We start from the raw sequence: 16,651 nt of genomic DNA, 5'->3' as shown, positions 1-16,651 counted from the left end.
AAGGAGTACAGTGGTTAAATTCAAATGCAACATGCTAGTTTCAAACTAACCATAAAACTGATTTAGAAAAGAGAAACAGATCAAGAGAAAATGTTTTGTCAAGTTACCTCTTGAAGGAAAACATTTCCAAATTTTCCTGCAAATAAAAACCTACACAATATATTTGATTAGAGATTTCTCTCTTCCCCAAACTCTTCCTTATTATAGCAAAAAAGATTAATTAACATTTGTTAATTGATATTATTTTTCCAACAAATATAAAAATGAGGCTGGGCATGGTGGCTCATACCTATAATCCCAGCACTTTGGGAGGCTAAGGTGGGAGGATTGCTTGCGACCAGGAGTTCGAGACCAGTCTGGGTAACATAGTGAGACCCCCGTCTCTACAAAACTCAAAAGTAAACTTAGCTGGGCATGGTGGTGGATGCCTGTAGTTCTGGCTACTTGGGAGGCTGAGGCAGGAGGATTCCTTGAGCCTAGGAGTTCAAGGTTATAGTGGGCTTTCATTGTGCCACTGCACTCCAGCCTAAGAGAAATACAAAGTTATACTTTCAATGAATAGCTTCAACTAGTATGACAAGGAAAATTTTTTTACTTTAATATTTTTCTGTCTTAATATTTTAAACATGGTAGTGTACGGATTCAGTTACAAAGAATGTGCTTTTTGTTATTCAAAGGAACCGGATCTCAAGTTGCAGATATCTCTCCCATTTCTCTTAGAGCACTCAACTGAGAATTGTAATCAGCTGTTTGCTAGTATAATTAAAGTGTATCTTTAATCTCGATTCCAAATTGAGCTGATGGAAGCAGAAGCAGATTACCTTACTTTCCTTTTTTTTTTTTTTTTTGAGATGGAGTCTTGCTCCATCACCCAGGCTGGAGTGCAATGGCGCAATCTCAGCTCACTGCAAGCTCTGCCTTCCGGGTTCACGTCATTCTCCTGCCTCAGCCTCCCGAGTAGCTGGGACTACAGGCTCCTGCCACCACACCCAGCTAATTGTTTTGTATTTTTAGTAGAGACGGGGTTTCACTGTGTTAGCCAGGATGGTCTCGATCTCCTGACCTTGTGATCTACCCGCCCTGGCCTCCCAAAGTGCTGGGATTACAGGCGTGAGCCACCGCGCCTGGCTGATTACCTTACTTTCACAGTTAAGTGAAGCTGGGTGACCCTTATCTGTATCTCAAATGTTCCTGCAGCTTTCATTGTTCATGTTCTTATTTGCAGTTTGAATGATGACTTCTATGCTTTCCTCCTGGAATCTTCAGGTTGGTTTTCCACAGACAAAGTAAAATAGAAGCTTGAAGCATTTTTTTTTCTTCTTCTGAATAATTCAGGAGGAAAACAATTCCTTTTATTCAGTAACACACAACACACCAGGCACACTCCTGCCTCTGGGCCTTAGCGCTTATTGTTCCCTTGGCCTCATATTCTAACATTCCCTTGGCCTCACAGTCAGGCTGTCTGCATGGCTCTGGCCTCTACTTCCTTAGTCACTCTTTCATTGAGGCCTTCCTTTGCCATCCTACCTGAATTTCATCCCTTCCCCTCCACTTTATTTTTATTTATTTTTTATTTTTTTTGAGGCAGAGTTTTGCTCTGTTGCCTAGGCTGGGGTGCAATGGCGCAATCTTGGCTCACTGCAACCTCCGCCTCCCGGGTTCACGCAATTCTCCTGCCTCGACCTCCCAAGTAGCTGGGACTACAGGTGTCCACCACCACACCCGGCTAATTTTTGTATTTTTTTTTAGTAGAGATGGGGTTTCACCATGTTGGCCAAGCTGGTCTCAAACTCCTGACCTCAAGTGATCTGCCCACCTTGGCCTCCCAAAGTGCTGGGATTATAGGTGTGAGCCACCACATCTGGCCTCTTCCCCTCCACTTTATATTCCCTTTTTCCATTTCACGTTTCTTCCTTACCAGTTTTCAATCTCTAACATGACCCATTAGGTACTTTTTTATCTTATTATGTTTCCCCAACCAGAATGTAAACCCCCTGAAGGCAGGGATTTTTGTTTATTTGTCATCTCTTTTCTTTACTGATGAATCTCCAACACCTAGAACAGTGTCTGGCATACTTAAGTGCTCAATAAATATTTGTTGACTGATCTACAGTGGAATGAGGCCCAGCTTTGGAGTCATAAAGGCCTGGATTAGAACACAGACATTCTGTTTATCCTAAGGTAACTCATTTCACACTTTTGAACCTCAGTTTTCTCACATATAAAATGGAAATAACTACTTCACAAGGTTGTTTTAAGGGTTTAATGAGAAAATGGAGGCCAAGTGTCTGATCCTGTTGGAGTCGTATGATAATTATTAGCCTTCTCCCTTTTCAAGTTGAGGAAAGACCTCAGAAATTTATTTTCTGATAGTATTCCTCCTCCTTCCACAATTCTTTATGGGTGTATGAGTCAGGATTGTAAGCCCTTTAGAAGGTACAATCAAATTAGGGTCAATTGAAGGAGTTTAATTTACAAATCGTCAGTTGAGGATTGAGGTTGGGGAACACAGGACATAGAGAAGAAACCCAGGGAATAGGAGAGCAGCCATGACACTTAGGCCCAAAGGGTCAAGGGGAAGGAGGGATAATTAGGTAGAGTAATTTGCCTTGCAAAGAGCCATGATTCTCTGGAACACAGCTAGCCCTAGGTCACCTCACAGGAAGGGAACCAGGGCATCCAATAGTCTGACCTCACTCTCCTTTCTCCCTCAGATGATCTGTTGCTTGGTCTATCATCGGACCCAATCATAAGCCAAGGGGCTTCTGATGTCAGCCATACATGTTAGTTCACAGAGCAGAGAGCAGATGGAAAAGGATGGAGAATGAATCTGCAGGACCAAAAGGAAGCTATCTAGCCCAGTGCCCTTACGATGTATCAGGCACTTGCTATCAAGGTATAGAGAATAAAGATATGGTTCAACTTTCAATCAACTCATAGTTGGGTTGGAATGACAGTCTAATAACAGAACTTCAATATAGTGTGAAAAGTTTCATAGAAAAGCCAACATGGGGTGCTATGGACATATATACGAGTATCTCCTTCACAACTTAAATGTGACAGATAGTGGGTGATGGTGCTGGTGGTTTGACCGGGAAAGGCTCCCTGGAGATTACAGTTGGTAAAACAATTCAGAGATCATTTTTTCTTTCTTTCTTTCTTTCTTTCTTTCTTTCTTTCTTTCTTTCTTTCTTTCTTTCTTTCTTTCTTTCTTTCTTTTTCTTTCTTTCTTTCTTTCTCTTTCTTTCTTTCTTTCTCTCTTTTTTTCTTTCTTTCTCTTTCTCTCTCTCATTATTGAAACAGGGTCTCACTCTATTGCTCAGACTCATGGCTTACTGAAGTCTTGGCCTCCTGGGCTCAGGCAATCCTCCTACCTTGGCCTCCCTAGTAGCTGGGACTACAGGTACATACCACCATGCTCAGCTACTTTTTTGTATTTTTTTTTTTTTTTGTAGAGATGGGGTTTCACCATGTTTCCCAGGCTGGCCTCGAACTCCTGGGCTCAAGCTATCTGCCTGCCTTGGATTCCCAAAGTGTTGGGGTTGAAGGTGTGAGCCACCTCGCCCAGCCTTCCTCAAGAGGTTTCTCTGATGAAACACAAAAAGATGGGAGTGAGCCTGGCACGGTGGCTCATGCCTGTAATCTTAGCACTTTGGGTGGCTGAGGTGGGTGGATTGCCTGAGGTCAGGAGTTCAAGACCAACTTGGCCAATGTAGTGAAACCCTGTCTCTACTAAAAAATACAAAAAATTAGCTGGACATGGTGGTGGGTGCCTGTAATCCCAGCTACTAGGGAGGCTGAGGCAGGAGAATCTCTTGAACCAGGGAGGCGGAGGTTGCAGTGAGCCGAGATCCCGGCATTGCACTCAAGTCTGGGCAACAAGAGTGGAAAAAAGAAAAAAGAAAAAAGATGGGAGTATGGCATGGAAGTGAAGATGAGAGTTGGGGGGTTAGAGTGGGGTAATTTCAAAGATTCTTCTCAGGTTTAACATTTTAAATATTAGGTTTTAAAATTGTTGTTGTCCTGTTATTTCTGAACAGTCAGACTGTGGATCTTTAATAAATGCAAACAAGTATAAAATTTTGTAGCCGGGCATTGTAGTCCCAGCTACTTGGGAGGCAGAGTTGGGAAGACTGCTTGAGCCCAGGAGGTTGAGGCTGCAGAGAGGCGTGATCACACCACTGCACTCCAGACTGGGGGACAGTGAGAACCTGTCTCAAAAAAACAAAACAAAGAAACCCTTTTTCTTGTTCTCAGAATTTGAGTTTCAAAAATGAATGGTCTTAAAATAACTAAATTTAGGGAAGAATATAATGGTTTGAAAATAAATAGTGTAAGTTTATTATTACATAGTGAAACTTAATGCAAAAAGAGGACTAAACTAAACTTGTATTAGCTGCTAATAGTCAAGTTTAATTTGGGCAAATATTCACATTATTCAACATTCTCTTCAAATTCATTTCCTTTATTTAGCATTATCTTCACATTTATTGTTCTAACCTCCAAGAAAATTCTATATAACTCTACATCTTGACAATTTCTTTCTTTCTTTTTCTTTTTTGAGACAAGGTCTGCTCTGTCACCCAGGCTGGAGTGCAGTAGCGCGATTTCGGATCACTGCAACCTCTGCCTCCGCGGTTCAAGTGATTCTCTTGCCTCAGCCTCCCAAGTAGCTGGGAGTACAGGCGCATCACCACGCCTGGCTAACTTTTGTATTTTTAGTAGAGACGAGGTTTCACCATGTTGGCCAGGATGGTCTTGAACTCCTGAGCACAATTGATGCGCCCGCCTTGGCCTCCCAAAGTGTTGGGATTACAGGCGTGAGCCACTGCGCCCGGCCCATCTTGACAATTTCTGACAAAAACAAGTAAACTCATGTAGCAGCTGTGTATTGTTATGTGAAAGGTATCTATATATGGAATTTAAGGTTAAAAGTATACCCACAATATGGATGCATGCAGTGGTCAAATTACAATGGGATGAGGACTACTGGGGTCAGGTTAGGGGAGAGGACCAAAGAGGGAAGGAAGCACACTTTTCTTGAGTATTCTTCTTGGCACCATAATTTGACAGGCTTGCCAGGTTACCCAATGGGACAGCTGCAAGGACCCAGTGCAACTGAATTTGGTGCACCGAGAGATCTCACTGCATTAATTATTTTCTCGGTAATTAGATGTAATTATTGTGAAATGTAGCGAGGAGCTTGTCTACAATAAAAATCAAACAAGAATTTCCAGAAGTATCCCTAGTACTGCGGCCTACACATGCCAAATGGCTGGGGGAAAACATAACCGATAATTATAAACAGAATTAGAGAGGGAAGCGTGGGCAGTTAGAAAGTAATACGTCAAACGGATTCACACGATGTTTGGATGTATCGTTGGGAAAGCCAAAGAAATGAGTCAAATTGGATCAGGGCAAACCGTACCGAGGGCAAGCGAGGGGCGGAGCACTGGGCCAGCTCGGAGGGACTCGCCCTTCCCCAGGCTAGAGCGGCTCCAGCCTCGCCCCCTCGCTCTAGCCGAACCTCCTCCTTTTCCCGGTCACGGGGCTCTGGGGTCAGCCCGGCCTTCGTCCCCGGCCCCGCCCACCCGCCGCGGCAGACTCCGCCCCCCGCCGCGGCGCCCGGCTCCGCCCACCTTCTCTGGGCCGCTGCCGGAGGCAGGCAACCGGCGGCCGGGGGCGGGGCGGGAGGAGCAGCGCTCCGAAGCGGGAGGGAGATCCGCCGCGGAGTTACGGGAAAGTTGGTCCGAGTTCCCAGAGTTTCCCTCTGTGGTTCCCTAGGCTCGGCCAGCCGGTCCCCGGTCTCCTTTCCTCCTTTCGGCCTTCGCAGTCCACCAGGTCCCTCTCTCTGCCCCCGGCCGCCATGGAGCAGCCGCCGGCGCCTAAGAGGTAACGAATCGGGGAGCGGGAAGAAGGAGGGAAGCGGCGCCGGCGGCCGCGGGGCGGGGGTGGCTAGGCCAGGCCCTGCTGCGACCCTCTCCCCGCCCGCCGGGCCCCGAGCCGGGCGCGCCGAGGTTGGTAGGCGGGTCCGAGTGTCCCGCCGAGTCTGTCTACCGGGCGAGGGGGCCTGAGGGGAGCGGGAGCCGGAGCCTCCCCTGCGGCCGGCGGGCCTGGCGCGTGGAAAGTCGGGTGGGCAGGGCCGGGCTCCCTGCGGCCTGACCTCCCGGGGCGGGTGGGGTGATCCCTCGTAGCAAGTTCACAAAGTCTGGGAGACTTAAAACCAGGGAATTATTGGTCTTCTTACAACCACGTAGACTTTCTTGTCAAATGTTATGCATAATACTGCCTTTTGTTTTTTTTGAGAAGGTGGTTTGCTTACGGCTTAAGGAATTAAATATTAATAGCTACACAGGCTGTAAAACATTGTGGATGTGCTGCTCTGACAGGTGTTCCTCCGCCTAACCCCTCAAGTTCAAAAGTATTTATGGATTCAAGACAGTGGGAAGTTTAAATTAGAACACCCTCCCCCAATATAGATTTGCGTGTAAAAATAGTGCTGCTTTGGTATGGTATTTACTGTTTTTAATGGTTTATATTTAATCTTTGATACCTGTGTTGGAAATGTGTGCATACAAGAGTGGGATGTGTTTAAGCTAATATTTGCGATGATCATAGGAAGCCAAATCTAGGTTGTCCATTGACAGAAGTTTATAATATGCATTCCTCTCTCCCCAAGAATGAATTAACGAATTGTCTGATGTTGCTAAAACATTTAACCTCAGTCTTTTATTTTTAACTTATAAAATAAGGATAGTAATCTCTCAGATAGTGCTGTTGTGAAGATTAAAGAGATCGTTTGCTTTGACAGCTGGAGATCTTTAGATGAAAGGTGTATTCAAGAACATGGGATAATTGAAAAGGTAGGAACTTTGGGGGCTATTGTGAATTGTGTGACTAGACATGTGAACCTTGAGGCCTAGAAGCCATCTGTTCAGGTGAAAAAAGGGGTGGTCGTGAAGGAGTTTCCAAAAGGGACCTGCTGTCAGAGCCCTTGAGCAAGTCAACTGATAGATTATTTTCTAGCATTTTGCAAGTTACCTGCATTCTACTCACTGGGCACCGTTTTAATATAAGAGAATTGGGCACTTTTTTCTTTTCTGGAAGAACTGGAAGGAGCACTTCTGAGAAAACACAATAGGCCAGTTTGAACAACTGAATTGAAGTGCAGCTCTCTATTGATTAGCTGTACTGTAAGTTATCAGAGTTTCATTATAGATGTAAGAGAATCCTTGCCCTTGTAGAGACAGCAGAGAACCTGGAGGAGTCAGGGGCAGGTGTAGGTGGTAATTCTGTGGTGATTTATACTTTTCAAAGTGGTAGTTGCACATTTAACATACTTATTTTTAGCTTATTTAGAGAGTCTTATTTTGAAGTGGTGAACAAAAATACCACAAAGGCATTTTTGAAGGCAAAAGGTATGTGACAGCTATCCCTTATATTTGAATGTCTCAACATTTTTTTTAAGAATTTTCGTATTCGTAATATTTAATCCTCACAGCAACCCTATGGAGTAGGTTGGATTATAGGCATTAATCCTAATTTATAGATGAGGATGTTGAGGGAGTTTGCCACATGGAAGGCTATGACAGGGATTCCTGGCAGTTTTGTCCCTATTGATTATTGTCTCCTAATAATGAAATATAGCTACTCGTTTTGAGGTCATCCTGTTTGCCAGAAAATTTAAATATACACTATTTAAATCCTAAGAAATAGTAATCCTGGCACTGCTACTTATTATGCTAATTCTAAGTTTAATTTTTTCATCTGTGGAAATGTATTGTGGGGATTAAATGAGGTGATATGTAAAGCACTTGGGACAGAGCAAGACCCTGTCTCAAAAAAAACAAAAACAAAAACAAACAAAACATAATGGGGACTAATTTAATAAATATTTATGTATCACAACTGAGTTTAAGAAATAAAATTTGACCAATATATTCGAAGCCCCTATGTGTTCAACAGTGTTAGTTGTTAACTTATATTTTCTTTATTATATGAGGCTCAAAGAGGTTAAATAACTTGGGTCAAGTGGAGAAGGTGCCAGAATTCTGCATCTGATTGGCTACAGAGGCTGTACACCCTCTTATTGTATACAGTGATGGCTCTTTTGGAAACTCTCTTTCTTATTCCATGATGTAGTGGTCCTCTTTTTTTCTGTAATCTCCTGGTCTCTGTTGCTTATTCTGCTCATAATGCCTATAAAAGTGCCATTTTGCTTTTCTGCCTTGAATAACACTTCCTTAGTGCTGACTTTTACATGGCCTTATCGATGTTGTTGATGTTCAAGTATGACTAGAAGCTGCTGCTCAGTTGGCATTTTTCATTTTTTCAGGTAGGTCTTACTCTTTCTTGCTCTTTCATTAACCCATCTAGTTTGTCACTAGAGCCTATCAAATTTTCTATTGAAAAGTTGGTGGATTAATTTTTTCTCTTCTTTCTCAAGAGTACTACCCCATAAAACCCATTCCATGGTTTTATGACCCTCACTTTTGAATTGCAGCAGTACCTTCTAGCTGGGCACTGTAGTCCAGTGGTTTTCAAAACTATTTTGTTTTGTTCTATTTTGTTTTGTTTTGAGATGGAGTGGTGGAATCTTGGCTCACTGCAACCTTCACCATCCTGGTTCAAGCGATTCTCATCCCTTAGCCTCCTGAGTAGCTGGGATTACAGGTGGGCGCCACCATGCCATGCTCATTTCTGTGTTTTAGTAGAGACAGGGTTTAGCCATGTTGGCCAGGGTGGTCTCCAACTCCAGACCTCAGGTGATCCACCTGCCTCTGCCACCCAAAGTGCTGGGATTACAGGCGTGAACCACCGTGCCTGGCCCCCACTATTCTTTATTTATGTTATAGGCTGTGGGTACTCCCAGCTTTGCCTTTATTCACACTTTTCCATTAGAAAAGTTTGTGTTGCTTTTTGCCTGAAGAATAATCTATGTTTTATTCTTCCTTCAAAGCCTAGCTCATCAAGTATGTTTTCTGAGTACTTTCTAGCCTGAGATATTTCACTGAATTCATAACATGATATCCATTTGATTATATACCATCTTTTTATTCTTTTTTATTACAAGATTTTAGACTTCCAAAAGATAAAGAGGGCCTGCTGTGGTGGTGCACGCCTTGTAATCTCAGCATTTTGTGGGGGCTGAGATGGGAGGATTGCTTGAGCCCAGCAGTGGCACGTTTCAGTGAACTATGATTGTGCCACCTGCACTCCAGCCTGGATGGCAAAGTGAGACCTTGCCTCAAAGAAACGAAAATAAAAATAAAAACAAAACAAGCAGAAAAAAGAGAACAGAGCCTAATTTAATAGATACTTAAGTATCTATTAAATTATTAAATTATTTAAATTAGAAATATTAATAAAAATATTATCAATACATTTGAAGCCACCATGTGTATTTCTTCTCAGTTAGACTCCCTTCCCATCCCCCAAAAGGTAACCACTGCCATGAATTGGATATTTGTCCTTCCCATACATGCCTTTATATTTTTAGTATGTTATATATATTTATGTGTGTATGCATGTGTGTATATATATGTATGTATGTACACAAATCAACACATAATGTTAGGCCTGGGTATTAGGCCTAGCCTTGTCACTGACTTTGAAATTTGCTTCTTTGGGTATCTCCTCTGGGAGTTGGAGATTCCAGTGTGTAGCCAAGTTCAAAAATCATGACTCAGAGACCTAGATGATTTTTAAGGCAACTCTCACCGTCACATTCATTGATTTGGTCTCCTTAACAAGGTTTGTGTTAAACATAGGCAATAGATGTGGTCACCCATGTCACTGACTTGAGACACCAGAGTAGTTTTTAGATTACTTAGATTTCCTTAACATATCTGTCGCTGAGGTCTTCAGAAGTCCTTTTTTTCTTTTTAACTTTTTTTTTTTTTTTGAGATTGGGTCTCACTCTATCACCCTGGCTGGAGTGTAGTGGCACAATCATGGCTCACTGCAGCCTTGACCTCCCTGGGCTCAGGTGATCCTCCCACCTCGGCCTCCTGATTAACTGGGACCACAAGCATGCACCACCACACCTAATTTTTTTGTTTTTTAATTTGTAGAGATGAGGACTTACCATGTTGCTCAGGCTGGCCAAGATCATTATTAAAAGGATTTCCCTCTGGGAAGGGAAATCCATTAAATCAGATCTCCAACCATTTTGGCACCAGGGACCAGTCTAGTGGGAAACAATTTTTGCACGGATGGTTTAGTTGGGGGAGAAATGGTTTCAGGATGAAACTTCCATCTCAGATCATCAGGCATCAGTTAGATTCTCATAAGGAGCATGCAACCTAGATTCCTTGCATGCACAGCACAGTAGGGTTCGCGCTTCTATGAGAATCTAATGCTACCACTGATCTGACAGAAGCTGGAGCCCAGAGCAAGTACAGTAATGCTTCCTCACAGCTTACCTCCTGCTGTGCTACCTGGTTCCTAGCAGGTCATGGACCAGTACTGGTCCACCGTACTGTACTGTAAAGAAGTTGGGCACTCTTTTATTAAATGATTATTAATTAGTATTTTGGTTAGATGGAATTGATTGGATTTTATTTTATTTTTTAATTTTGAGGTGGAGTCTTGCTCTGTCGCCCAGGCTGGAGTGCAGTGGCGCAGTCTCGGCTCACTGCAAGCTCTGCCTCCCAGGTTCATGCCATTCTCCTGCCTCAGCCTCCTGAGTAGCTGAGACTACAGGCACCCGCCACCACGCCTAGCTAATTTTCTTTGTATTTTTAGTAGAGATGGAGTTTCAACCATGTTAGCCAGGATGGTCTGGATCTCCTGACCTCGTGATCCACCCGCCTCGGCCTCCCAAAGTGCTGGGATTACAGGCTTGAGCCACAGCACACTGCCAAGTTTATTGGATTTTTTGTAGGGGAACTGCTAGCTGAGAGAAAAATGACCACATAATAGTCCAGCTTTGATAGGTAGAAAGGTAAATGACCAGAAAACATGGGCTCTTCACCAGGTGGAACCTTCATAGAAGGGAGGTGGGTCTCTGTGATAGATAGGTGGGCAGCATGAGAATATATTTAATACTTGTCAAAGAGAGGACAGAATATCACTGCTGGAGAGAGACACTTTACCAGATAGGCTTGTTCCTCAAATAGGTTATAGTGTTAGTTGTTATTTAAAATGTATAATTCGTTGATTAAAGTGTAGTTGGAGGACAGGTTAGCATTGAACAATGAAAACACTAAAAGATAGTAAAAGAATAAGCTATTGAAGCATACTTACTCTCAAGACAGGTGAGGAGAGTTCTTTAATTTAAGCTATAGTTGGATTCTGTGGCAATTTTTTTATTACTATTATTATTTTTAATAGTGTGAAAGGGTAGTTTGGGGGAAATAAAGTTGAAGGTTGAAGTCATATATTAGGGTCCCTTCACACAAATGGAAAGCAAGAAAACACTAATTTCATAAGGGCAAATGAATGTTTGGAAGGATTACCCATCAGAAAATAGATTATTATGGAATGAAAAAGCAAAGGTAATGGGTTGAGAATATAGAGGAGTTAAGTAGAAAGTACTCATGAATTCTTCAGCATGAAGAGCCCACATCAACTTGTAGCATCTATAGCCCGGATCTCAGGCCAAGAATTAGGAATGGAGAGAGACAGCAGATAACTCCCAGCGCTCATGAATGGAAGTGGGTGAGACAAAGCAACACACCAGTTAAGTAGATAGTAGGAATATCATGAAGATATTGCAGGGAGAAGAAGGGTGGATGTCATTTTATGTGTATATTCCTAATTTATGTTTCCTTGGAATGTTAGAAAGTAAAATTGTGTGTATATCATAGAGATTGACTAAATAGAGAGCTGGAGTTTTCTTTGAGAAGATGAACTCTAAGAACCCTTAAAAAACCCAGTAGTCTTAGAGGAAGGCCCTACGAAAAATTTCCAATTTTAGAGGTAGACAAGTGGACAAAATGTTCAAAGTAGTTAGTCCAAGAGGAAAAGAAAAGAACCAAGCAAACAGGAGCATCTCTGAATTAACAACTTGGTCCCTAAAGCATCTACTGTCTTCCCTTTGGCTTTTCTTGGTTAATTTAGGGTAACATTAACATGATTAGAATTGCTTTAGGCCCTGCTGATGGCAACAGTCAGTTGGCTCATTCTTCTTGGATAGAAGTGTGACAATAAAAGTTGCAATAGTTCTGGTAAACAAACTTTTGTTGTATGTCAACTAGAGAAACTCAGTCTTCAGTTGACTCTAGAAACAATTCAGGCCATCATATATTACTGGCTTTCAACATTTAAAAAAAAAAAATCATTGATACTGAGACTCAGTATAGACCGACACATTTACATAAATGGGAGGTAGAGGTGGGAGGATTGCTTGAGCCCAGGAGATTGAGGCTGCAATGAGCCATGATCGTGTGGTTGCATTCCATCCTGGGCAACAGAGCAAGACCCGGTCTCAAAAATGTTCATTGCTTGCATACATACTATGAATATCGACATGAAGATTACCTTGAATTTCTGAAAGTACATCATAGGAGTATATCTTGAAAAATGACTCATAGCAAAATGAGAATTACAAAGTGTTAACATTAATGATAATTAGGTAGTATTATTTTGAGTTCTGAATTAGTTTATAGATTTATATAATACCAGACATCTTAGGGAAGAGGTGAATTGAGTAAATTTTTCAGATGTTTCTGTTATCTTGGTACACACACACACACACACACATATATTTATAATTCATAATTGCCAGCTAATTTTCTTGACTCTTTGTTTTTGGAACCAAGCCACATAGTCTCCTGTTCTCTGTTGTGTTGCTGTGTTCTCTTTTTTTCTGAAAACTGGCTTTCTTTACTTACTGATCACTACTCATGGCAAAATTGGCATTCAGCCTTTACTTCATTTCCTCATTTATTCATACATTCAGTAATTATTAATTGTTTTCCACATTCCAGATGCTCACTGGTGAATGAAACAGGTGGGCTCTTTGCCCTCATATAACATAGACTCTTGTTGGAGCTTGAGCTATGAAAAATATAAGTAGTGTGTAGAGAAAGATGGTGGAACCTGCTTAATAGGGCAGTTGGCAGAGGCTTCTCTGAGAAGGTGATATTAAGTTGTGACCTGACATTGAGAAATTATCCATGTGAGTAGCAAGGGAAAAGTATTCCAGTCAGAGGGGAAAGCTATGAGAAGGCCTGGAGGTGGGAAAGAGCTTAATGTGTGGGAGGAATTGAAATGAGACCAATGTGCCTGGATTGGAGAAGAGGACAGTAGCTAGAGATGAGGTCAGAGAGATGGGCACGGATTCAATGATGCCGGCCATGGAAAGGAATTTCGATTTAAGTCGGAGCTCTGTGTGCTGTTGTTAAAGGTTTTTAAGCATGATTTTAAGCAGTTTATGTTTTTAAAAGATCTTTTTGGCTGCTTTGGGTAGAGTAGATTGTAGAGGGTTAAGAATAAAAGTGAAACAAGTTAGGAAACTATTTGAATAGTTTGTGGTTTGAGATGGTAGAGTCAGTGGAGATAGAAGTAGAGAGATTTGTGATGTTTTGGAGTTATGAATGAAGGACTTACTGATAGACTAGATGTGGGGAATGAGGAAAAAAAAAAAGTATCAATCCTGGCTCCTATGTTTTGGGTTGAAACAACTTGGGGAATGAGGAAAGACTGGGAGAAGAACAGGTTTAGATATCTATAAATCTCTTTCTTGGAATTTCATAATCCCAAGAAAGTGAATCTGATTGGCCTAAAATATGGTATTAAGTGGTTCCTTTAGAAGAGGAAGTGGGTAGGGAGGAAATGATGCGCACTGATTTATATATATATATATTTTTTGAGATGGAGTCTTCCTCTCTCGCCCAGGCTGGAATGCAATGGCGCAATCTTGGCTCACTGCAGTCTCTGCCTCCTGATTTCAAACGATTCTCCTGCCTCAGCCTCCCAAGCCTCTGGGACTACAGGCGCATGCCACCACGCCCAGCTAATTTTTATATTTTTAGTAGAGATGGGGTTTCACCATATTGGCCAGGCTGGTCTCGAACTCCTGACCTCAAGTGGTCCACCCACCTCGGCCTCCCAAAGTGCCGGGATTACAGGCATGAGCCGCCATGCCTGGCCTGATTTCTATTTTTATCCTATTGTTTTCACTCAGTTAGAGTAGAGAATGGAAAACATATCTAGCCTTTTTAAGGTGTTGAAATGTCAGGTGTGCTGGTAACCTGCTATTAAAAAAAAATCTTTTTATTGCAAAATAGAACATTAGTACAAAACATGTGTGTGGCTGTGTGGCTTGGTGAATTATTATAAGGCAGATACCTTTGTAATCACACCTCAGGTTGAGAAATAGATCACAGTGGCCTTTCATTGTAAGTAATCACTTTCCTGGCTTGTGTAGTAGTAACCCAAATGTGCATTGCTAGATACTCTGGTTAGTCTTGATGATTAAGAAATAGTAGGTTTTGGCCAGATGTGGTGGCTCACACCTGTAATCCCAGCACTTTGGGAGGCCGAGGTGGGCGGATCACCTGAGGTCAGGAGATCGAAACCAGCCTGACCAGCATGGCAAAACCCCATCTCTACTAAAAATACAAAAATTAGCTAGGCATGGTGGTGGCCGCCTGTAATCCCAGCTACTCAGGAGGCTGAGGCAGAAGAGTTCCTTGAACCCAGGAGGTGGAGGTTGCAGTGAGCTGAGATCGTGCCATTGTACTCCAGCCTGGGCAACAAGAGGGAAGCACTGTCTCAGGAAAAAAAAAAAAAGAAAGAAAAAAAAAAGAAGTAGTAGGTTGTGTGTGTGTGTGTGTGTGTGTGTTTTTTCTTTTGAGACAAGATCTTGCCCTGTCACCTAGGCTGGAGTGCAGTAGTGCAATCTCAGCTCATTACAGCCTGACCCTCCTGGGCTCAAGGGATCCTCCTGCCTCAGCCTCCTGAGGAGCTGGGACTATAGGCATCGGCCACCATGCCCAGGTAATTTGTGTATTTGTAGACACGGGGTCTTGCCATGTTGCTCAGGCTGGTCTTGAACTCCTGGGCTCAAGTGGTCCTGCCTTGGCCACCTGAAGTGTTGGGATTATAGGCATGAGCCACAGCACCCAGCCCAAAAAGTAGTTTTGATATGAGTTGTCACTTTTAATCTTTAGTTTAGTCCTCCATCCTTTTCCTTTTCCTGTTGGAGAACCCAGGTTGTTTGAACTGTTTTCCCAGAGTCTGGATTTTGCTGATTGCTTAATAGAGGTCAGTTCAACATGTTCCTTTGTCTTCTGTATTTTCTGCAAACGTGCAGCTGGATCCAGAGATGGAGCAGACTCAAGTTCGATCCCTTAGGCATTGTGATATATATATAGGTGGGGTTTGGCAAGACCATGGAAATATCTTAATGTCTAATATCTTTCTTTTTTGTGATGTTAGCGGCTGTGGATGGTTAGTGGGTGTTGCAAAATAATGAAATTCTAAATACATCATTTTGCTTTCATTTATTAATTGGAATGTTTTTATAAAAAGTAACTTCCCCTCATCTTCTGTTTAGTTACCCAGTGGTATTGTTGTTAAAGGAAAGACAGGATAAATGTTTGATTCTTTCCTGTTACTTACTAGTTTTCAAGATAAGGAATTAGTTCCCTGTCTTCCTCCAAAGGTGACCATTGTTTTTTCTTTTAAATGCCATTATGAGAAGATGGATTTAAACATACTTGATGGATTTAATCCATTGGAATTACTTTCATTGAAGGGCAAATTGTCTCATCTTTGGTTAATGGGAGTCTCTTCAGGAGATAACATAATCCTAGTGGTTTTTGATCGTTTCCTTGTTGTCTGCTTTGATATTTGGGGCCCATCTTGTATATTTCTTGTCCCAGATCTGGAATCATCCATTTCTCCAAGAAGCCTTGGTTTCTCTTAGTGAGAAATGGTATTTCAATATCCTAACCTGGAGACTAATATCCTATCCTATTATTTTTAATAGCATTTTATTCATAGATAGGATAACTGATTTTTTCTCTCAAACTCTGGGATATTCTGCCAAAAAATGTGATGGCACTGGTGGTTTTGAGCTCCTTTCTCTGGATAGTCTCTCTGCTACACATTTATTTTCTAAGTTTGAGTCAGAAATTGGGCATATATAAATTCAAATTACCTGATACAGACTATTTAGAGCAGACTTTTATCTTTATGTTCTTCCTATTTGCTCTGGTTGCTCTTTGACCCACTATAATCCTAATACACTGTCTCACTTTTTTTCTCACCATGTAGTATTTCAGAGCACCTAGTGTCATTTTAAATGAAAAAGATAGAAAATAAAATAATCCAAGACAAATAACACCACTGTTGATAAGAGTAGATTTTAGGCTGGGTGCAGTAGCTCATGTGCTAATCCCAGCACTTTGGAGGCCGAGGCAGGCAGATTGCTTGAGCCTAGGAGTTCGAGACCAGCCTGGGCAACACGGCAAAACCTGGTCTCTACAAAAAAATACAAAAATTAGCTGAGCATGGTGGTGCATACCTGTGGTCCCAGCCAGGAGGCTGAGATGGGAGCATCACCTGAGCTCGGGACGTTGAGGTTCCACTGAGTCGTGATCATGCCACCGCACCCCAGCCTGGGCTACAGAGTGAGACCTTGTCTCAAACTAAACTAAACTAAACTAAACTAAACTAAACTAAACTAAACTAAACTAAA

At 42.2% G+C, this 16,651-nt stretch overlaps 1 protein-coding gene across 1 annotated transcript in view; it reads left to right on the top strand.

Annotated features, from left to right (window-relative positions):
- The first annotated feature begins 5,661 nt into the window (after nucleotides 1-5,661).
- LOC111520894 (serine/threonine-protein kinase 3) overlaps nucleotides 5,662-16,651 on the top strand; it is a 334,853-nt gene continuing 323,863 nt past the window's right edge. Inside the window, exon 1 of the mRNA XM_023183991.1 lies at nucleotides 5,662-5,892. Coding sequence (XP_023039759.1) covers nucleotides 5,867-5,892 — 26 coding nt within the window. The 5' untranslated portion in view covers nucleotides 5,662-5,866. The remainder of the gene's footprint in view (nucleotides 5,893-16,651) is intronic.

This window comes from Piliocolobus tephrosceles, chromosome 7, assembly GCF_002776525.5.
Source record: "Piliocolobus tephrosceles isolate RC106 chromosome 7, ASM277652v3, whole genome shotgun sequence".
NCBI lineage: Eukaryota > Metazoa > Chordata > Mammalia > Primates > Cercopithecidae > Piliocolobus > Piliocolobus tephrosceles.
The sequence above is the reverse complement of the archived record's forward strand: the minus strand, read 5'-3'. Positions and strand labels throughout refer to the sequence as shown.